The sequence below is a fragment of the Grus americana genome, chromosome 3, assembly GCF_028858705.1.
Source record: "Grus americana isolate bGruAme1 chromosome 3, bGruAme1.mat, whole genome shotgun sequence".
Classification (NCBI taxonomy): Eukaryota; Metazoa; Chordata; class Aves; order Gruiformes; family Gruidae; genus Grus; species Grus americana.
This window is the reverse complement of record NC_072854.1, coordinates 64,245,260-64,268,109: the sequence shown is the minus strand read 5'-3', so window position 1 is coordinate 64,268,109 and position 22,850 is coordinate 64,245,260. Positions and strand designations below refer to the sequence as shown.

General features: G+C 45.1%; 1 protein-coding gene across 2 annotated transcripts in view; it reads left to right on the top strand.

Moving 5' to 3' along the window:
* The first annotated feature begins 3,765 nt into the window (after window positions 1-3,765).
* IFNGR1 (interferon gamma receptor 1) overlaps window positions 3,766-22,850 on the top strand; it is a 31,288-nt gene continuing 12,203 nt past the window's right edge. The window contains exons 1-5 of one of the 2 annotated variants that reach the window (XM_054818894.1): window positions 3,766-3,960; window positions 18,480-18,594; window positions 19,009-19,181; window positions 20,668-20,828; window positions 22,038-22,236. In XM_054818894.1, the coding sequence (XP_054674869.1) occupies window positions 3,873-3,960; window positions 18,480-18,594; window positions 19,009-19,181; window positions 20,668-20,828; window positions 22,038-22,236 (736 nt within the window). In that variant the 5' untranslated portion in view covers window positions 3,766-3,872. The remainder of the gene's footprint in view (window positions 3,961-18,479; window positions 18,595-19,008; window positions 19,182-20,667; window positions 20,829-22,037; window positions 22,237-22,850) is intronic. The other variant, XM_054818895.1, reaches the window with a different exon arrangement.

The window sequence follows — 22,850 nt, the reverse complement described above, 5'->3', positions numbered from 1 at the left end:
GCTGCCGGCTGGGTTAAACCACGACATCAGGGTCCCTCTCCCAGCCTGAGAGCAGGCCAGCTGTCATGCAGAAGCTGATCTTGCATTATTATCCATTAGGCTAGTTTTCTCTTGGGGTGCATACCAGATCACACGTGGATTAGACAAACACAAGTTACAGAGCATGAGAGGTCATCTGCCAACGCAGCAGCTACAGCAGAGCAGCTGTTACGCTGAAAACACTGCAGCCTTTTAGAGACTTGCTCATCGGCTCACAACCCCATCTTCTTAATCTATCCTTGCTACCTTTCTCTGTTTTCTTTCACCTTTCGATTCAGGCAGGTACATTCCCCAGCCTCAAATAAACCTGTTGTCTTTGTTTTGGTGGTTGACTTCTAAGTAGTGCTCATTGCTGCTGCTCTGTTGGAGAGGTGACCACCTTAGTCAGCTGCTGCTAGGCCAATAACAGCATTTGGTCATACCGTGATCTCCATGGTGCATTATTTATCTACTTCCTTCAGGATTCAGTGCAAGGGTAATTACGGGATATGCAGCATGAGCATTTTAAAAGAGCTTTAATCCTAGGATACAGGTAATTTCCTGGGTAGTGGGACATTTTCTTTCTCTTCTGGAACAAGGGATAGAAATCTCTGATAAGAGCTCAGCTTAGACTGCTTCAGATCTCATTGCTTCTGTTCTCTGTTTCCTGGAACTGTGAATTTGGGAAGAATGGGTAGCCCAGGAGAATCAAAATGGGCAGAAATTTGAAATGACTGCTAGAGTTAAGAATGACGCTCCTGAGAGATCAAAATGTCTATTTTTACCCTAAGTCTGTATGAGAAGACCACTGAAATTCCCAACAGACGCATCGAAGCTAAATGATCACAAATGAACACTTTTTTTTCCTTTTTTTTCTTTTTTTTTTAGGAGGGGCATGTGTCTGATTACCTGTACCTTTTGAAGGTAAACACAGCTAGTGCTTTTAATCACTAGGGAAAAGTTCTGGTTAGAGATAACTTCTGTCTGTCTGTAATTTATCTGTAGCATTTAAAGAAAAGGTGGCGCTACCTTTGAAACATGCCTTTCCTAAGAGTATTCTTATACAGCCTCATACTAGCTCCAGACTTCTTCCCACACTGATACTGCATCTACTTTAGTTTTTCAAAGGACCTTGGGCAGTATTTCAAAGTCAAAACACTGAAGGTCCGGAACGTAGCCTGGTTTATGAGAAAGCATGTTGGTAACTGCAGTGACTGTCATGATCAGGAATCAGAGGAGTAGGCATTTCAGACTAAGCGAGGTGAAGATCCTGTATCTGCCTCTGCAAGGACAGCAGAACCCCAGGGAGCGCTACTGCACGTGCACATGAAGTCGCAAGAACTCTATGACACAACTGATTGATAGGTAAAAAACAAACAAGCAAACAAACAAGCAAGCCAAAGGCTGTGGAAACTTGTCCCACAATGTGAGAAGTTGTTTATCTTGTCAAGACCTTTCTCACAGAGAGGCATGTGACTGCCACTTGAGCTCAGCACGGAAAAGAGTGCAAAGGAGGAAGTTACAAGACGCTTTATGTTATAGTGGCCAATATTTTTTTTTCTCTTTTCCAATGTGTAACAATTCAAGACAAGGAAAACTTTTAGCAAGTTTGTAATGTTTGGGTGGGGACAGACTCCACTGGCCACACAGTGAGAGCAGCCCATGCCGGGAGCCATGTACAAGGGTTCTGGTGACGCAGGCAGACGGTGTGCCAGGGACAGCTCTTGTAACCAGAATTACATTTCCTTAATTTCTCTGCAGAGAGCTGACATAATTTTTATTCATTGTCTTCACCATTCATAAGATTCTATCAAGTCTGTGCAGTTTCATAAAAAACCCAACCTTACTAAGCTCTGTTGATGTGACACCTACCTTAGGCACACTGCCAGCCCTTGACACGCCTGTCAGAATACCTAACCTCTATCCAGGGCTGATGATTCCTTGTGCTCACTTACTTTTGTGTAAAATACCATTTCAATCATAGAATCGTTTAGGTTGGAAAAAACCCTTAATATCATCAAATCCAACTGTTAACTGCCAAGTTCGCCACTAAACCATGTCCCAAAGTGCCATATCTGCACTTTTTTAAATACCTGCAGGGATGGTGATTCAGCCACTTCCCTGGGCAGCCTGTTCCAATGACTGACAGCCCTTTCGCTGAAGAAATTTTTCCTAATATCCAATCTAAACCTCCCCTGGCACAGCTTGAGGCTGCTTCTTCTTGCCCTATTGTTATGTGCTAGAAAACGCGTTATGTGTTAGAAAATACCATGCAAAAATGGCACCATTCAGGAAGTTAAAATCCACATGCCATCGAGCAGCCAATACTTCAATCAAGATAGTCGAGCACTTGTTGGTTGTGAAGCTCGTTACTGCACTCACGTTAAGCACAAAGGTCATACTGTGAGCATAGTGTTGCTACATAAAGTGAGCATATCATAATCCATTTTTTTTCAGCCTTAGTGCAGCCGGGAAGAGATGCTGGCTGTCTAGCCCGTGCTGACCGTACACCCCACAGCACCACCTCATCACCTGTGGGGACACCTTCATTTCTGAGGTTGGACCAAGTGGGGCCTTTTCTTCAGCAGCAGTGCTGGCTTGCCATCTCCCCTCTCCTCGCTGCTCATTCCCTCCTGTGCAGCAAATTGTGCAGGCTTTTCAATTTTGCAAATGCAGATGGCAGGTGGCAGGAAAAACAATTCCTGCACAACTTCCTCCAGGAAGTGGGCCAGACTTTGGGATAGGAAATAAAGGTGAGGGAGCAACTGAAGTCATTTTTTCCAAGAGAGGCGTGAGAAAGCAGAAGCATAACACTGGCCAGCAGCTCAGTTTCCTCCTTTCTGTCTCTCTGAAAGGCTGGGAAGAAGCGTGGGTGTCAACAATCCCTCAAGCTGCCTCCATTTCAGCTCTGGAAAAAAAGAGTTATTTGCAGATTCTCTGTCAGGGGCTTAAAAAGCTGCTATATCCTCCTTACAGCTGGGGACGTGTAGCAGAAGAGGTTTCTTCTGTGCCCTTCTCCTCATCTGGCCCAGGGCAGCCATGAGGTTGAGCGGTTAGGGAGCAAAAGTATCTGGCACTGGGACACGGGGTGGGAGACACAGAAACAGGAGGGTGGAAAAAGGTTCAATCTCCACCTTGCTTGGCAGCACTTCATTTAGTTTTTTGAAGTGCATATAAATTTAGGTTATTTGCAAGAAAGAATAAAATCTCTCAGCATAAATTAAGATTCCTTTACACGTGTAAGTTCCAAGCACTGCTTCTGAGAAACTCTGCAGCATGAATTCTTTATGTTTTTTAAGAAATGGGGAGAGAGCTTAAGTCCCAACATGACCAGCGGGGGGATGATGTTTTTTCAGCGGCTGAGGCTGACAGGTATGACACAGTATCATCGGCATTTAAAAACCAAACACAAAATTAACATAGCCAGGCCATCACGAAGGCTAACATGCCCCCACCACCACCGCTGCAAGTCCGCAGCCCACCCCCGCTCCGTGGCTCCGGCCTCCTCCCCCGCCCAAGTGACGCTCCCCTTGCCCGCAGGGCCCCGCAGGGCCCCGCAGGGCCCCGCAGCCAGCCAGCCAGCCAGCCAGCCAGCCAGCCAGCCTGCCCTCTCCCACTCTCCCACTCTCCCACTCTCCCACTCCCTCTCCGGCCCGGCCCGGCCCGCCGATGCCCGGCAGTGAACCCTCCGCGCCACCGCCCACTCCCGCAGGGCCCGGCTTTCCGCTGGGGGCGGGGCCGCCCGCCCCTTCCCGGCCGTGCCTGCGGGGAGAGCAGCGCGCAGGCGCCGAGCCGAACTGAGCGCGGTGGGGGAGCACGAGCCGGGGCGTCCCCGGCGCGCGCCCCTAGGTGCCATGCGGGTGCCGCTGGCCCTCCTGGCGCTCGCGGCGCTGCTGGCGTCCCACCGGAGCGCGGCCTCCCGCGGGGAGCAGCCGCCCGCAGGTAACGAGCGGGGCCGGGCCGGGATGGGATGGGTATGCCGTCAGCATGGGCCCGGGGTCGTTCGTGACCGAGCGCCGCCGAGGCCGCGGTGGGGCCTCGGTACACGCGTCCGTGCCGCCGCCCTTGGCGGGCGCGGGTAGCCGGTGGGGGAGCAGCGGGTCCCGCTTTGCCGCCTGGAGAGCGATCAGCCGGGCGGCGGCGAGGGAACGGAGTCCAGCTTTGTTCAGCCTCGCCACCGCCGCCTCCCGGGGGCTGTGCCGTGTCGTCCCGGCGAGGTGACCCGGTACCAATTGAGCGAGCTCTCGGGTGCGAGATCGATCTTTGCCGTGGAAGTGATCTGGCGGCATGCAAATCCGCTCTGGCAACGCGGCACCATCGGTGCGCTTTGGAACCTGCCTCTGCCGCCCAGTTACTGTCACAGGCGTAACCCCTGCCGCTGTGGCACCTGTGCGAAGGTGTTTGCGCCTTTCGTCACGTAGCAAGAGTAGGCTGTGCCTAGACCAGGTCTACTTCCCTTTGCTTGGCAAATGTGCATTTCCAAAAAAAGGAGAGAAACTGGGAATTTCACAGCAAAGATGAGTGCGAGATCGGGGAGTCCTGACAAGGCATCGGCATCACGGCCTTGACCACAGGTGTGGGGGCACCTTTCAGCCAAGCACTGATGGGAAGGAGAGGTGACCTGCCAGCAAACAGCGGAGTTTTGTCTCTGTTTGGGCAGAGTTGTTGCAAGTAAATTGGGAAAGAAATATTCAATCTGGTTTACAGGTTCCACTTCAAACTGGAACAGCTTATTAAAACTGGAGATTGCTGTCTGGTGGCTCAGGTCAAAAGAGAAAATGCAGTTAATTTTTAACAATACACATGAAAGGGCTTGAAATAGGAAGCATGCCCACACATTACATAAATGCAGCAGTACTCTCCTGAGCTTTACCCACAAAGCAAGATCCATTTACCTAAAATGCTGCTTGCAGCTGGTCACAGAAACACTGATTACGTGCCCAGGCTCCTTGGATTCTGCAAATGCATAATGTGGATTCACTGGGACTAAACTGGACAGTTTAGATCCGTGCCCAGGTGGAATGACTGAACTCGGTTGCTCCTGGGGATGTGCCACACCATATAGGACTTTGGAAGACTGCTTATGTTTACCTGATGTGGACTAGTAGCAATAAAAAGGGCAATCTGACTGCTGACTTGTCCCTTGGTAGTTTACATCTTGAGTATCCAGTATTCAGCTTGGTGGCTGATTGTTAGCCAGTAAACCTTGCAAGGAAACTCCTTTTTTTCACATTTTAGCAGTAAGAAGGCTTGATATGTTAAATACTGTCTTTTGAGATCTGCCTTTGCCTTTTTTAATGGCATTATTTTATTGCTAATAGAAGATGGTACTTTTACGTTGCATTAAGCAATTGTAAGGTAAAACCACAATACCAGTAAATAATTTGTGAAATAAACTACCATATTCCAACACAACAGCTACCTTGGTGTAAGACCACAGAACAATGCTGTTGATGCGGTTGATGTATAGAAAGCTGCCTAGAAGCAAAAAGCTCATTTTTCTGCACGTGAGTGCAGCAAACCCTCAGATGAAAGGAGCAGAATACATTTCTGAGTTAGGTTTTGAAAACACAAGAAGAGTTTTCCTGGTGAATAGCACTCATGTTCGCCACAGCCTCTATAGCCATACCCTTCAGAGACTTCATCATTTAAGCAAAAACTTAGGGGTTTAGTCAAGAAGAACATGATGAAGGGAGTTCTAATAGATGTGGCTGTGTATTAGCTGAATGAAAATGCTGGTTATATTGGTAATGATGAACTAATACCATGTCCTTACTTGATTTTTACATTGATGCAAGCAGACGTGCTGGCCTGCAGTGGAAGAATGAAAGTAGAAGGGGAATTCTGAAGCGTGTTTGTCATGCTTTCTTTTGCAATGTACAGTGATTTTTTTTTTTCTCAAGTCTTAGTAGGGCTTTCAGTGTGCCAGCAATGTAGTACATATTAAGGCTGAGTGTGTAATGAGGAGAGGCCCAGTCATCTTCATCTAACAATCTAACAGCAGTTGTCTGCATAGCTGAACACCCCCTGCATTTCCTACAGCTGGGTTCTTAACATGGCTGCATAGATAGGCCTGTGACTCATCAGCAGAGCTGAGTGCTTGTTCATGGGAACTCAAAGTCTGCATTTAAGTATCCTGGAAGAGAAGTTCCCTGGTCAGGGTTATAGTAGTAGTAGTAGTAGAGAAAGATTTGGAGACCGTGATAGCAGTTGAAGTGTTTCTTGCACATTGAAAGCCAGATTTCCAAGGTGATGTGTTGTTATAGTTTAACCTGGCCGGCAGGTAAAACAACCATGCAGCCGTTCGCTCATTCTCCCCCCTGCAGTTCAATGAGGGAGAGAATAAAAAAAAAAACAAGTAAAACCCATGGGTTGAGATGGACAGTTAATTAGGACAGAAAAGGAGGATGACATTAATGGTAAAAGAATACACAAAACAAGTGATGCACAGCACAATTTCTCACCACCTGAAGCTAATACTCAGCTAATTCCTGAGCCGCAATCCCGCCTTGCTTCCCCAGTTATATGATGTCATGCTCAGCATATAGTATGGAATATCCCTTTGGTCAGTTGGGGTCGGCTGTCCCGGCTGTGTCCCCTCCCAACTCCTTGTGCACCCCCAGCCCCTTGCTGGTGGGGTGGGGTGAGGAGCAGAAGAGGCCTTGGCTCTTTGTAAGCACTGCTCAGCAGTAACGAAAACATCCCTGTGTTATCAACACTGTTTTCAGAACAAATCTAAAACATAGCCCCTTACTAGCTACTGTGAAGAAAATTAACTCTATTCCAGCCAAAACCCGTGCACATGTGTACTTAATTTTTGTGGCTGACTCCCTGTTGTGTGTGATGATCTTGGTGGTCTTGACTTACTCTTTTATGGTTCAGGTTATTAGCAGTCATAGCAGTTCATCTGTCTGGCTGCAAACAAAAGCAAATTAGATGATAGAAAGTGCTGTGTTTAGATATCATCTATTGTAATGACTTCTCAGCTATAATAAAAGCGAAGAATAGTCATAAAACAGATAAAGCGATATTTAACTTCTGCTATTACAGCAGCTTTTTAAATGTCCATCTTGTGCAACTTACTGTGGGGTTTTTTTAAGATAGTGATCTCAATCTGTCTGCTCTCAGTACAGCATACCACCTTGTGGAGATTTTTATCATAAACAAAGATTTTAAAATGTGAAACCTCTGAGCCTTGAGGAAATAAAAACTTGTTGTAAATAGAAGCTGTAAAAATGCACTAAATACTGTGTGTAGTATTTATTCCTGATTTCTGTGAAATCATTTGAGTTAAGTTCACTAAATATTTAAAAAATTAATAGCTTTAAGTTTTACCCCTAGTCTTTGTACTCCATTTGTAAATTGAATGTGGTTTCCTTTTTGTATTGAAGATACTTTAAGAACTTCTGATAGAACCTTCTGCACAGAACTGCTGTTACGTGCACTAGTTTAAGCTTGTTTTAATAACCTTGTTAAGGAAGTACCCATCAAGGCATAGGAGCAGCATTACAAGAGAAGCGTATGTGCTGGCTTTCTTTTGGAGGTACAAACAAAAGAGGGTGAAGGCAAGCACATTCAAACATCCCCGCATACGCTATGCCACTGCTGCCGCTTAGAAGAAGGCTGGGCAGGTAGTAGGAACAAAATTCTTCAGCACCTTGCTGCTTGGTGTTTGCCGGTCTGTTGAGCTCCCCGCCAAAGCCAGCCTACAGGCAGTCTCCCCTCCAGCAGTCTGACAAGAGGAGGAACCGGGCTGTTAATCTCCAGCACCTGGCCTGCCAGGAGTGCGCAGTAGACACGGACGCTTGCTGCCGCGGGTGTGCTGCCCTGCGGGGGAACGCGGCAGTGGACGGAGCCCCCTCTCTGACAGTGATTTCCCGTTTGTCCCCGTGGCCTGCGCTTGCTGCCCTTCCAGCCCGTGCTGGATGCCGACCTCTGCCTGCTGAAATTCCTAGTCCTCTTCTAGCCCCCCCCCCTCGATGGCTGTACCCTGCTTTAGTACAGGCCAGTTTTGTTTGATTTGGAACAGATTGAAGGGAGGCTCTAAGTGGTTCGAGGTCTGTTCTAGAAGGAAATGCAGCTTTCAGAAACGGACTACATTCTTTTTATGTGCTATTTTTCATCCTTAGCACAGACTTGCTACTGTCCGAGTCCACATTCCAGGGTATAGGCTGCCTTTTTGCCACCTTTTTTTTTTCGTAGTGCAGATTTATCTGATCTTGTTTCCCTTGTCTTCTCCTTCAGTGGTGGTGAAAGCTAAGGAGAATCGCTTTTTTACGTTTGTGAAGTCACCAAAGCTGCTATCCTTCCTGGGTAGCTCAGAAGGAGCACAGGGCTGTCATAAGGAAGGCACACCGTCTTCCTAGTCAGGGGCCCAGAAGGGACTGATTTATTAGCATTGGATCTGGCTGTCTTTTAACAGGGTAAATGAGTTACCCACTTGGCATGAATCCACAGCAAAGTTGAAACTGTTGTCCCTCTTGGCCTGTTGAAGTGGCTTAAAACTATTTTCCTATGAGGTATCACTTGGGGATTATAAGGATTTATTTGTTTTTGACTGAAATAAAAAAAAAAAGGAACAGATTTTTCAAAAGAGTTTTACTTGGGTTTTTTTCCACAGTTTGTCTCTCTAAGCTTTCAATTTGTGCTTTCAGTCTGTATTTCAGTGCCTAAATGATGTTTAATAGACACATGTAACTTGAATGATCTCTGTCGTTCTTTAAATCGCTGTTGTCTCAGCTGTACCTTAGAGTCAGCAGTGTGGGCTCACCAGGCCCTGTTCTGTTGTATGCATTATTGCACTTCCAGTTAAATTCCGCTTCCTGGAACTGTGATGTCTCTCATATAGAGTAATGCCTCATGGCTTCAGGCAGAATGAGAAGGAACTTTGATGTTGCACGAGATATAAACATCACTTTAATGGCTGATTTAATTTTTGTCTCTGAAATGTCCCCTTCTGCAGTTTGTTGATGTAATTTTTGCTGTTGAGCAGTGCATTGCTCAATGAACAGGTGGGACATCCACATGTATAAAAAAATAAATCCTTCTGTACATGCTTTAAAAATAGATTTTTATTGAATATATGGCTGCTTCAAACTTGTATTTCATGAGAACTTTCCATAGGTAGCATTGTTCAGGAACATTTATATAGCGAACAAGATAGCCTAGTTTGAAGCTAGTATACAAGTATTTCTCGATTTGCATGTGTCTGACCCTGCTGAGATTTGTGAAAGATGTGGTGTTTTTTGATTTGGGGAAGTGAATGTACAGAACAAGACAAGTTAGACGTGTAGATACGAGCAAGCATTTTCTGGTTAGATTGATATTTTTGAAGCAGAACTATATCGTATATTGTGTGCAACTAGTGGATTAGTTCTGTAAGTTATCTTCTTTAGTCATAGAAGATGCAGCTAGGTACACTTGTTCCTGTTACTTTAAAAAAAAAAAAAAAAAAAAAACCCAAACACCAAAACACAAAAAACCCCTTATTTCTTAGCAGCCTGAAACCAAGCAGCAGCTAGTTGCAGTGAAACAAAAGTCTTCCAGTGGCGTTTGGTTTTTAATTTCCTCCCACATTTATTTCCTTCCTGTCCTCTGTGTAAGTTTGCTGAAGATTTTGTCTCAAAAAACTTAAATACAATTAAAAAGATAATCGCACATTAAGGAGACAATTTGATTTTATATATGTATATATACACACACATATACATCCCCCTCCATTGTAGTCACACCTACTGAGGTCTTTGCCACTAATATGGCAGCAATAGTTAGTCTGGACAGTTTGTATATGAACAAACATATTCACATTTCTCTGACTTATGTATGTTTGTTATAAACTGATGAAGGTGTGGGTTTGCTGAGATAAACTGTACAGTTGCATTCCCATGTCTGTTCTCTATTAAATGCTCAGTTTCTAGGTCACCCTGTGGTCATGTTTGTGCTTGCTTTTACCCCTCCCTTACTCCTACCTTTGCTTTCCAACATTCCAGTTCTTCATCCTCAAAATCCAGGCATGCTTAGTTTCTTTTACTTTTTTTTATAAGATTACTAAATCTGACTGGCCTACCTTCACTTTTTATTCCTTTATTCTCTGGACATAGAGCTGCTGTCTGAAGTTCTTGTGTTGTTCCACAATGGACATACCCAATTCAATTTCTGTGAAAAAAAAATTGTTCTTGCTGATGCTCTGTTGCCTTTCTGTCAGCCAGTGTCACTGTCTTACAAGGCAAGGTGAATGGGGCTCACTGCAGGTGGAAATCATGGCATCTGAACTGGAAGCAAACTAGAACTTGTTCAATGTCCTGTATTGTGCATCATGACATGATTTGCTAATAATTTTCTTCTCACTTTTTCACACTTAGTTTCTCAATGTTTGAATTTGCAGCTCAAGTGTTAAATTAGAAGTAGTATTATGTTCAAAGATTATCATTGTGGCACTAGCCACTATCACCTTTCTACAGTTGTGCTTGTTGAACAGCATAGAACAGTGTGTAATATGTTTAAAAAAATAATGCTTCATTATGAGTTAAGTAAAACAGTATTATAAGTATAAAAGTATTATGGTATTTTAACTGGCATTATGCAGAAATAGCATCTATGAAGATTAAAAGTTAGCACTTTGAAAACCTGCAATGTTCTCTATGGTCTGTAGTCTTGGTGCTGGGGTGTTCCAAGGCTCTATCTCTGCACTGGCACAAGATGGGGAACTTGCCAGAGGAGAAATCATTAGAAGCCAGATGAACAGCCTGAGTAAAGGGGCTGTGAGCTAGACCATGAAGACCATTTGGGGGGTGGAGGCAGGGGGGATAACAAACCTGAAGAAAGGGACTAGAATTGTTTGGCCAAGGCATTGAAAGTAGAATTTCTGTGGGTAATTGCAAGTTGATCCATTTTCCATGGCTGTTTTGAGGATCTTTGGTCTGAACTGTTGCAGTGCTGAGCGCTCACTTCTGCATCTTAAGCTGCTGTGACTTGTGCTATGTTTCTGTGTATTATTGCTAAATGACTTGAAGAGTAAGGTCCTTGATGACTCAAATTGGTTAGGCAAGGTTTGCAGGTAGAGATAGTCTTCCATGAAAATAACCACTGAAATTAGGGAAAGGAGATGAGCTTTCAGGCTTTCTTTGGCTTTAAAGTAGAAAGAGCAAACCTCAAAATAAATACAAGCTTAGAACAATTTATTTTTGTCTTTTCTACATATGCATTAGACTACCTGACAGACAATATGGCTGGTGCCTGTAGAGAACAAGGGAAGTGGTAGGAGTAATAAGGTGTCATCCCTTAGAAAAAGAGGGGGAGAGAATTCTTGGCCTGTGAAACATGGAGAGGTTAAGGAGGTGAGAGAAGGTGTGCTATAAACCTATTTATTTACTGTTTTTTGTTTGTAAGTAGAGTTATGGCTTTTAGCTTCTCAACTCATGCTGAAAGGTGTCCTGTATGTCTGTCTTGAGGATATGGAGTGAAAGATTAGAGCAGGACATAGTACTTGACTAAGTCACTGCAAGCAAAGCTTTTAAAAGTGAGGATGAAAAGGATGAGCTGATGGTATGTGTAAACTCATTCCTGTAAGTGATCAAGGCTAACCTGTAGTGCCATTAGAGATCTTGACATGGTGGTGGTGACATTCCTGGTGGCTGGTGATTTATATGGTGGTATAGTGTGGTGGGTTGACCCTGGCTGGGGGCCAGGTGCCCACCAGAGCCACTCTCTCACTCCCCTCATTCACTAAACAGGGGAGAAAAGGCATAACAAAATGCCCGTGGGTCGAGATAAGGACAGGGAGAGATCACTCACTAATTATCATCACCAGCAAAACAGACTGAACTTAGAGAGGAGATTCATCTAATTTATTACTAAGCAAAACAGAGTAGAGGAATGAGAAATCAAATCAAATCTTAAAACACCTCCCCCCACCCCTCCCATCTTCCCGGGCTCAACTTCACTCCCGGCTTCAACCTCCTCCCCCCTCAGCAGCACAGGGGGATGGGGAATGGGGGTTACGGTCAGTTCATCTCATGGTGTTTCTGCCGCTTCTTCATCCTCAGGGGGAGGACTCCTCTCATCATTCCCCTGCTCCAGCATGGAGTCCCTCTCACGGGAGACAGTCCTTCACGAACTTCTCCAACATGAGTCTCTCCCACGGGCTACAGTCCTTCACAAACTGCTCCAGTGTGGGTCTCTCCCATGGGGTGCAGACCTTCAGGAGCAGACTGCTCCAGCGTGGGTCCCCCACGAGGTCACAAGTCCTGCCAGCAAACCTGCTCTCGTGTGGGCTCCTCTCTCCATGGGTCCACAGGTCCTGCCAGGAGCTTGCTCCAGTGTGGGCTTCCCACACACAGGCCACAGCCTCCTTCAGGTGCCTCCACCTGCTCTGGCGTGGGGTCCTCCACAGGCTGCAGGTGGAATCTCTACTACACCCCTTCATCCTTCCTCCATGGGCTGCAGGGGGACAGCCTGCTTCACCATGGTCTTCACCACGGGCTGCAGAGGGATCTCTGCTCCGGAGCCTGGAGCACCTCCTCCCCTTCCTTCTGCACTGACCTTGGTGTCTGCAGAGTTTCTTACATCTTCTACTCCTCCCTCCAGCTGCAAAAGCTCTCTCTAACTGTTTTTTTTCCTTCTTAAATATGTTATCACAGAGGCGCTGATTGGCTTGGCCTTGGCCAGCGGCGGGCCCGTCTTAGAGCCGGCTGGCATTGGCTCTATCAGACACAGGGGAAACTTCTAGCAGCTTCTCACAGAAGCCACCCCTGTAGCCCCCCCACTACCAAAACCTTGCCACACAAACCCAACACAGCAACCTGTTCCAGTGCCTCACCACCCTCACAGTAAAGAATTTCGTTCTAACATCTAATCTAAATTGACCCTCCTTCAGCTTGAACCCATTATCCCTTGTCCTGTCACTACACTCCCTGATAAACAGTCCCTCACCAGCTTTCCTGTAGGCCCCTTCAGGAACTGGAAAGCCACAATTAGATCTCCCTGGAGCCTTCTCTTCTCCAGGCTGAACAACCCCAACTCTTTCAGCCTGTCCTCACAGGAGAGGTGCTCCAGTCCTCCGACCAGCTTCATGGCCTCCTCTGGACTCGCTCCAACAGCTTCACATCCTTCTTATGTTGGGGCCCCCAGAGCTGGACACAGTACTCCAGGTGGGGTCTCACCAGAGCGGAGTAGAGGGGCAGGATCACCTCCCTCGACCTGCTGGTCACACCTCTTTGGATGCAGCCCAGGACACAGTTGGCTTTCTGGGCTGCAAGTGCACACTGCCAGCTCATCTTGAGCTTCTCATCAATCAATCAATACCCCCAAGTCCTTCTCCTCGGGGCTGCTTTCAATCCATTCCTCACCCAGCCTGTAGTTGTGCTTGGGATTGTCCCGACCCATGTGCAGGACCTTGCACTTGGCCTTGTTGAACTTCATGCAGTTCGCACAGGCCCACCTCTCCAGCCTGTCAAGGTCCCTCTGGATGGCATCCCTTCCCTCCAGCGTGTCGACCGCACCACGCAGCTTGGTGTCGTCGGCAAACTTGCTGAGGGTACACTCGATCCCACTGTTCATGTTGCTGACAAAGATGTTAAACAGTGCCGGTCCCAGTACCGACCCGTGAGGAACACCACTCGTCGCTGTTCTCCACTTGGACATTGAGCCGTTGACCACAACTCTTTGAGTGCGACCATCTAGTCAATTCCTTATCCACCGAGTGGTCCATCCATCGAATCCATGTCTCTCCAATTTAGACACAAGGATGTTGTGTGGGACAGTGTCGGAATCCAGCATTTGTTCTTGTTAAATTTCATGCCATTGATGATTGCCCAGTGCTCCAATTTATCCAGATACCTCTGCAAGGCCTCTCGTCCCTCAATATATTCAACAGCACCTCCCAGTTTAGTATCATCAGCAAACTTACTAATGGTACATTCAACTCGTGCGTCCAGATCTTTGGTAAAAATATTGAACAGCTCCTAGAATTGAGCCCTGAAGAACACCACTGGTGACCAGTTGCCAGCCATGTGCATCCCCATTCACTGCAACCTTTAAGCCCTGCCATTCAGCCAGTTCTTCATCTAGTGCACCAGGTACCTCTTCATCTCACAGTAGGACAACTTGTCCAGGTGTAGTGTCAAAAGCCTTACTAAAATTCAGAAAAGCTACATCTACCACTTTCCCTTCATCCACTAGATAGGTGACCTTATTGTAGAAGGATATTAGTTAAACAAGACTTTCCCTTTGTCAACCCATGTTGACTGTGCCTGAGGATTGTATTGTTCTTTAAATGTCTTTCAATAGCACCCAGTAAGATCTCTATAATATTTCCAGGTACTGAGGTTAGACTAACAGGTCTGTAGTTTCCTGGGTCTTCCCTCATGCCCTTTTCGTAAACTGGAGTAACACTGGCTAACTTCCAGTCAGCAGCGACCTCCCCAGACTCCCAAGATGGATCGAGAGGGGTCCTGCTGTAACATCTGTTAGCTCCTTCAGTACTCTGGGGTGGATCCTGTCAGGCCCTGTGGACTTAAGAACATTCAACTGATAGCAGTGGTCCCTTACAGTTTCAGCATTCAGAAATGGGAAGTCACTGTTCCTGCACTGGGGATCCTCTGACTCAGAGGACCGGGTAACCCAAGGTCAATCAGTATTATCAAAGCCTGAAGCAAAAAAACCATTGAATGCCTCATTTTTTAATTCATCCCTATTAGTCAAATGACCATCTCCAACAAGTATTAGTCCAATGTTTTCCTTAGACCTCCTTTTGCTGTTAACATACTTAAAAAAGCCTTTCTTATTTTCTGATACAACACTGGCTAGATTCAGTGCTAGTTCAGCTTTGGCCCTTTGTGTCTTCTCCCCACATATGTGAACTACGACTCTGTAATCTTCCTGCAAAGCCTGACCTTGCTGCCAGAGATCATACAATTTCTTTTTTCCTCCTGAATTCCAAGAGGAGTTCCCTGTTCAGCCAAGCTGGTCTTTTGCCCCACTCGCTTGTGATTATAACACCATGGGATTGCCTGCTCCTGTGCTTCTAAAAGGTGCTGCTTAAAAACTGATTCATGGACCTCTGAGCCCCCGAAAGCAGATTCTCAGGGGATACTGCTATGTAGTTCCAAGTAGCCTGAAGTTTGTTCTCTTGAAATCCAGGTAGCAACTCTATGTACAAAATAAAACTGTGGGGATGGGAGGAGAAAGCAAAATGGTATGTAACTGCATCACATGTAGCTTCTACTTGCAGTTCAAATATGTTCTGGGATTTCATTTTTTCACTCTTGTTAAGTATAATTTTGTTTGTATAATAGTAGACAACAGTAAAATTTTGTAAGACTCACTACACTGTGCCTTAAAACTGAATACTTGAACTAATGTTTGTGTGCTTTGACACCTCTTCTGTCAACTTGTCACCTTTTTTTTTCTTGTGGTTGAGAATTTGATGATTGTGTTCCTTTTTTCCAATAACTGAAATACCACTTCTGTACATATTAAAACATAACTAAACCACAGCACCGTTTGCAGAGTGACGTATGTTATGTGTATCAAATCTTCGTGGTTAATAGCATATCTTGGCCTCTGTATTACTTTCTGTAGAGTGTTATCTTTGTGGTCTTGTATAAGATGTGAAAAATGTTTACTTTCCCTCAGTATGTCACAGAGTGATGCTGGAGCACTTGCTTTGTGAACAAGCAACAGACTAGAGCAGGTCAAGTATGAGTTACCTGTCAACGTTTCACAAAAGCTATATTACGAGAATATTGAAGATGCCAAACCAGACATTGAGAACTAAGAAGTAACAGTTAACATCAGTTGAGTAACCTTCATCTTTTTTTCCTTCTGAATGCTATGCGACAGCCTTCAACAGTTACAGATCATGTAATTTTCCTTCCCCTGCAGCTGCTCCCCTGATATCCCTGTTGCTGTTGGTGCTTAGAACAGAAGCTTCCTCTATGAGGAAACTACCATGCTGCTATTTATTTTTGGTTTGTTTGCTACAGTACTTCTGATGTTGTTTACTAAATGCACTTCAAATGCTTTCCTGTGTATGGAACTACATTACAGCTTCAGTGTTCAAATTCCTTACAAATGTTTTATAGTTCATTATCATCACAGAAAGCTGTGATGATAAACACTGCTGGAGGGGTAAAAAAGGCTTTGTCAGAAATTCACGTATAATCCAGGCTTTCACCAGGAGGCCTGGTGTCTTTTGGCAAGGCTGAGTCAGGAGGCAGTAGGGTTCAGTAAGACCCCCCCCTGTTCTGGTTTCAGCTGAGAGGGTTCATTTTCTTCATAGTAGCTAGTATGGGGCTATGTTTTGGATTTGTGCTGGAAACAGTGTTGATAATAGAGCGATGTTTTTTGTTATATGGACCTGTTGTTGTTGAGCAGTGCTCAGACAGAGCCAAGGCCTTTTCTGCCTCTTGCACCGCCCTGCCAGCGGGATGGCTGGGGGTGCACAAGGAGTTGGGAGGGGACACAGCCGGGACAGCTGACCCAAACTAGCCAAAGGGGGTGTGTTGGGTTTGCGTGGCAAGGTTTTGGTAGCAGGGGGGGCTACAGGGGTGGCTTCTATGAGAAGCTGCTAGAAGTTTCCCCTGTGTCTGATAGAGCCAATGCCAGCCGGCTCCAAGATGGACCCGCCGCTGGCCAAGGCCAAGCCAGTCAGCGCCTCTGTGATAACATATTTAAGAGGGAAAAAAAACAGTTAGAGAGAGCTTTTGCAGCTGGAGGGAGGAGTGAGAAGATGTAAGAAACTCTGCAGACACCAAGGTCAGTGCAGAAGGAGGGGGAGGAGGAGCTCCAGGCGCCGGAGCAGAGATCCCCCTGCAGCCCGTGGTGAAGGCCATGGTGAAGCAGGCTGTCCCCCTGCAGCCCATGGAGGAAGGATGAGGGGGTGTAGTAGAGATTCCACCTGCAGCCCATGGAGGACCCCACGCCAGAGCAGGTGGAGGCACCTGAAGGAGGCTGTGACCTGTGGGAAGCCCACACTGGAGCAAGCTCCTGGCAGGACCTGTGGACCCGTGGAGAGAGGAGCCCACACGAGAGCAGGTTTGCTGGCAGGACTTGTGACCCTGTGGGGAACCCATGCTGGAGCAGTCTGCTCCTGAAGGTCTGCACCCCGTGGAAGAGACCCACACTGGAGCAGTTTGTGAAGGACTGTAGCCCGTGGGAAGGACTCACGTTGGAGCAGTTCGTGAAGGACTGTCTCCCATGAGAGGGACTCCATGCTGGAGCAGGGGAATGATGAGAGGAGTCCTCCCCCTGAGGATGAAGAAGCGGCAGAAACACCATGAGATGAACTGACCGTAACCCCCATTCCCCGTCCCCCTGTGCTGCTGAGGGGGGAGGAAGTTGAAGCTGGGAGTGAAGTTGAGCCCAGGGAAGATGGGAGGGGTGGTGGGAGGTGTTTTAAGATTTGATTTGATTTCTCATTCCTCTACTCTGTTTTGCTTAGTAATAAATTAGATGAATTCCCTCTCTAAGTTCGGTCTGTTTTGCTGGTGACGATAATTAGTGAGTGATCTCTCCCCGTCCTTATCTCGACCCATAAGCTTTTCGTTGTACCTTTTCTCCCCTGTTTAGTGAACGAGGGGAGTGAGAGAGCGGCTCTGGTGGGCACCTGGCCCCCAGCCAGAGTCAACCCACCACAGGGGGTATTCCATACCATGTGACGTCATACTCAGGCATAGAAGGGGAGCTAGTCAGGGAGGGGCAGCGCAGCTCCAGGGTGCGTGGCTTGGGAAAGGTCTGGCTTCAGGACGAGTCTGAGCGTGCAGTCTGAGTTGTATGGTCATTGGATGAGAAACTGCATTGTGTATCACCAGTTTTGTATATTCTAAGTACTGTTGTTGTTGGTTTTCCATCTGCCTTTGCTGTCCCGGTAAACTGTCCTTATCGCAACCCACGAGGTTTTGCCTTTTCCTTCCCGTTCTCCTCCCCATCCCGTGGGGGGGGAAGAGTGAGTGAGCGGCTGCATGGTGCTCAGCTGCCGGCTGGGGTAAAACCACAACATTCCCCCTGGAGCACAGACCCTGATTCAGTTTCTGAAGAGCAAGAGAAATCTACAGGAGCTGGGCTAATCTCCTCTAACTTCAGTAAACTCATGTTATCTGTCTTGCTGGTACATCTGTATAATACCAACATAGGGGTATAATCTTCACAGCTTATGAATCCGATAGGGGCTATCTGATGGTCTTGCTTTCAATGGGCATGGGTTATCTGAGGTTCAGAGTTGCAAACAGGAAGAAAGCTGTCTCTGTAGGGGAGAAGAATAATAAATCAGCTTGCAGGGCTCATATGTGTTTGTACTGGTGACAAACTACTTCATTTGGGGGAAAGTATTTGTGATTTTTATGTCTAATATTTCCAGTCATATCTAGCATGTTGCCTTTTCCAAATAATTTAGAAACATATTTGGCTGTTCTTATCTTTGACTAGGTCTGCTTATCAAAGTGCAATTGTTCTATTTCTTCTAGTGCCTTCACCAGCACAGATTGTGGTAACATCCAACAATTTCAAAAGTATCTTACATTGGCAGTACCCACCTATGTCTGAAACTCCTCATTTTATTGTGGAAATCAAACCTTACAAGTAAGTTCTTATTCTTTTTGTCATTTCCAGTACCTGTTATTCCCTAGAAGCATATAAAAGCAATCAGTCCATGGTAAATTCTTTTGGTTTGTATGTGGTGAAGTCATGTAGGGTAAAAGTTGCCTAAGTGTAAATTAAGGCAAAATCTGTCAAGTAACAGGATGGTTGAGGTTGGCAGGGACCTCTTGACATCATCTGGTCCAACCCCCTGCTCTAGCAGGATCACCTAGAGCAGTTTGCCCAGAACCATGTCCAGGTGGCTTTTGAATATCTCCAGGGATGGAGTCTCCACAACCTCCCTGGGCAACCTGTGCCAGTGCTTGGTCACCCTCACATGTGTTTTGTCACAGGCAGTGGATTGTACAATATTATGCAATTGAAATTGTATTAACTATTACTTGATCTGTTTTACAGTTTAGGTTACTATAAGATCATCTCATCTTGTGTGAACACTTCAGCTCATTTTTGTGACTTCTCAAGCGAAATATCTGAGCCTTTAACTTCTCACTGGCTTCGAGTTAAAGCTGTTGTTGGGTCACAACAGTCTGAGTATGTTGAGACAAATGAGTTTATTTTGCAGAAGCATGGTAAGTTCCGTTGTAAACTTGTAATTTTTCCCAAAATTTAAAACTTAGCCTTTTTGCTATATTATTGTCTCATTTGGGAATATCATAAAGTCAGGAGTCGAGGATGAAATGAAGTATGATGGTTGTTCAGTAGGGACTTCTGTAGTTCTGCCTCTGTAGGGACTTGTTAGCCCTGTCACTGTGGTATCTGAATATTTTTTCAAAACTACTAAAGGCAAGAAGGTGATGCTGACGGTGCAGTCTGTGCATCCTTCCTTTTTTCTTACCTGGTGTCCCAGACACCGCTTTAGGGTAGGAAACTGCCAATGGCAGCTGTGGACCTTTAGGCATCATTGAAATAGTATTCAGGTGGTTGGTGATACCTTGCTTGATACTATAATCCCATGTACTGACAGCTTTGGGTGTCTAGATGCTATCTGGAAGCTATGGGTACTGTAATATCCACTGTACTTGGATAACTAACAGTTCCTCATTCTTCATGTAAATCCTTTGGGCTGCTTCAGGAGAAATCGCAGTTTTTCACATCAGTATTGTCAAAGTAAATTGTCTGTCTAGACTCCAGGTCAACTTGTCCAAAACAGTAGGGCAGACCCCAGCATTAAACAGGTGGTGCAAAGCAGACACAACAGAGTGAGAAAAGACTGAGAGACTTCCTCTTGTACTTGTTCCATTTTCAACATATAGCTTTCAGGCAGGATGTTGCCCATGAGATTCTCCCTGACTTGCTCTGTGCTTTTAGATAGAGCTGGATTTCTGCATTTCTGGAGCTGAAGAAGTGGAGTCTGTCTTTGTTTTCTGCTGTGATTCCCTCCCCACCCAATAGTCCCATGGCTTGGAATCAGTGGCTGGTTTCTAGTGTTTGACAAAGAAGTCATGGTAATAATGCTGAGTTTGACAGTTTGCAGAAAATTGGTGACCATGTATGAAGGAGAGAGACAAAATTGTTTTCCCATTGAACAAGAAACTCATACATTCAGTCAGATCATTAGACATCAAAAATTCATGGAGGCCATTGCCGTGGGAAATCAGGCTTCCTAAGTACTGTTGCTCATGATGAGATTTGTTTAGATTTTCAGATAGCCTTTGTTTCACTACAGTATTGTTTTTAGCTGAGCGGGATTTATGGTGGCTTCTAGTCAGCAGTATTTTGTGTTCTTTTCTCCTTCACATATATATGTTTAATTGCTTTGTTAGTTTTTTCTGTTGTCAGTGAGCTGAATTTTTATGGCCTTATATGTATAGGAAAGCTGGATTCCTTGACAGTGAAATTCTGCACAGACAATCTCTGTTTCCATTTTAGAAGCAGATTCATGCATGCATCCAAATGCCTCTGTTACTTCTAAGTGTCACAGCTGTGTGATATTAACAGCATTGACATAAACATGTAATTCTTCTCAAATCTCTGATGAATTTGGAAAGCTAGCTGTAAATAGCATATTTTATGTTAAAAGCTTTGGCCTAGTAGCAAAGGTGCAATGTGTTGCAGGAAAAATAGGACCACCAACACTGAATCTCTCAAGGCACGGTGATAAAATCGTGGTTGATATTTACCATCCTGCATTCCCATCTGCGGAGCTTCTTCCTCAGATCAGTGGCATTTATTCAGAGCCCATGTACTTGGTGACTTTTTGGGATCGTAAAAATCAGGTAAGTTCCAAAATGAAAAATTCAAATTAAAAATACCTGTTTATCTTAAACACATAGACAAGGGGTTCACTCCTATGACATACAGAGCCAACAGGTATCAAGAAAACAGTTGAATGTAACATAGGACTACTGAAGCCTTAAAATGTCATGTGCATCACAGTGTGATATGTGACTGGAAGGTCTGAATTCTGGTTGTCCAAGTGGACTTCTTATAACAAAAACGAGATTATTGCATTAGCTGTACACAAGATAGGGTCACTGGATCCCATGCTACTGTTTCTGCATACGTGCTTGTGCCCATTTCACTTATCTAGATAGACATTTCATTTAAGAAGGTTACCTTTCAAGATATTGATACCACTTTATTTAGCAATCATGTAGGGTGAACTTGAGGAAAATGATAGTAGGTATGTTTATTCACAGTTACCTTTTCATGTGCATTCAGCTACAAGTTCTATAAGTGAATTAAAAATGTGAGACTTGATTATGAACAGCACAAATTTTAGCTGAAAGCATCATGGTCTAATCAAATATAACATCTTAAGGTAGCTCATAAGCCGATAGCCAAAACTCACACAGCTTTTGCAAGGCATATAGATGATCTGGAGAACAGTGTTCAGCTCTGAGGTCCTTTTGGAGTGAGTTCAGAGGAGGGCCGTGAAGGTGATCAGAGGGCTGGAGCACCTCTCCTATGAGGACAGGCTGAGAAAGTTGGGATTGTTCAGCCTGGAGAAGAGAAGGCTCCGGGGAGATCTAATTGCGGCTTTCGAGTTCCTGAAGGGGCCTACAGGAAAGATGGTGAGGGACTGTTTATCAGGGAGTGTAGTGACAGGACAAGGGGTAATGGGTTTAAGCTGAAGGAGGGTAGATTTAGATTATCTATTAGGAAGAAATTCTTTACTGTGAGGGTGGTGAGGCACTGGAACAGGTTGCCCAGAGAAGTTGTGGCTGCCCCCTCCCTGGAAGTGTTCAAGGCCAGGTTGGATGAGGCTTTGGGCAACCTGGTTTAGTGGAGGGTGTCCGTGCCCACAGTAGTGGGGTTGGAACTAGATGATCTTTAAGCTGACTTCCAACCCAAAAAATTCTATGATTCTAAGTAGGAGCCACATCTAATAGTGTTTTAACATTTTTGGAAGTGTTGGAAGGTACTGTAATATTTATATTGTTGTATTGAGTCAAATGATATAATGTGACTTTCATTTTTTGCAGAGTAAAGAAGAGTTTGCTGAAGACAACTGTACGATGTATAAATGTAGCCTCAACATCCCAGTTCCTGCTGAAGGTTCCACTTACTGTGTTTCAGCGAAGGGAAGTTTTTATGGTGATCTGATGATTAGTGCCCCATCAGATGAAATCTGCATTCATGTTCCTCTCAAACAGACACTGAGTAAGAAGATTCTAAAACTTAGTAAGAACATATTGAGTCTGAGCAGAGATCTAAGTCCTTGAGCTCTGATACAGCTGTGGGATGACTTGGATGCCTATGGGAGAATATGAAAAAAGGGAAAGCATGATCATTCTTTTCCAAATGCACTTTCCCAGTTCTAAAGGTGTTTAAAGATCATGTATTATTTTCAAGTAATCTTGACTTTTTTGGGTGCTTTTCCTGCTTCATTGGTATTACAAAACCTGTTTCCGTTGCACCTGATCATTGGTGTAATTAACAAATGACAAATGGATCATTCACTGAGTTATATATCTATGGTTTTCAGAAACATTGTGCCTCTCTCCTATCAAATGGCTTTTTACTCAGTCTCATCACTGAGGAAAATGTATATAGACTTTCTTGAGTTTGAAGAAACTATATTTGTGGTCATAAAATTGAGGTATTGACATCTTTTTCTTAATTAAAGAGAACAAAGGCAGCTAGTGACCCAAATTTATATACAAACTTTGTAATGTTATTTCATTAAGGCCCAAAACTTCACAAGAGAAAAGAAGTAAAATTGATAAAAGCAGTTGTGTTCATTCTTTTGTGCAGAAGAGCAACAGTATGATGGGGGGGGAAGATTAAGGAGAGTC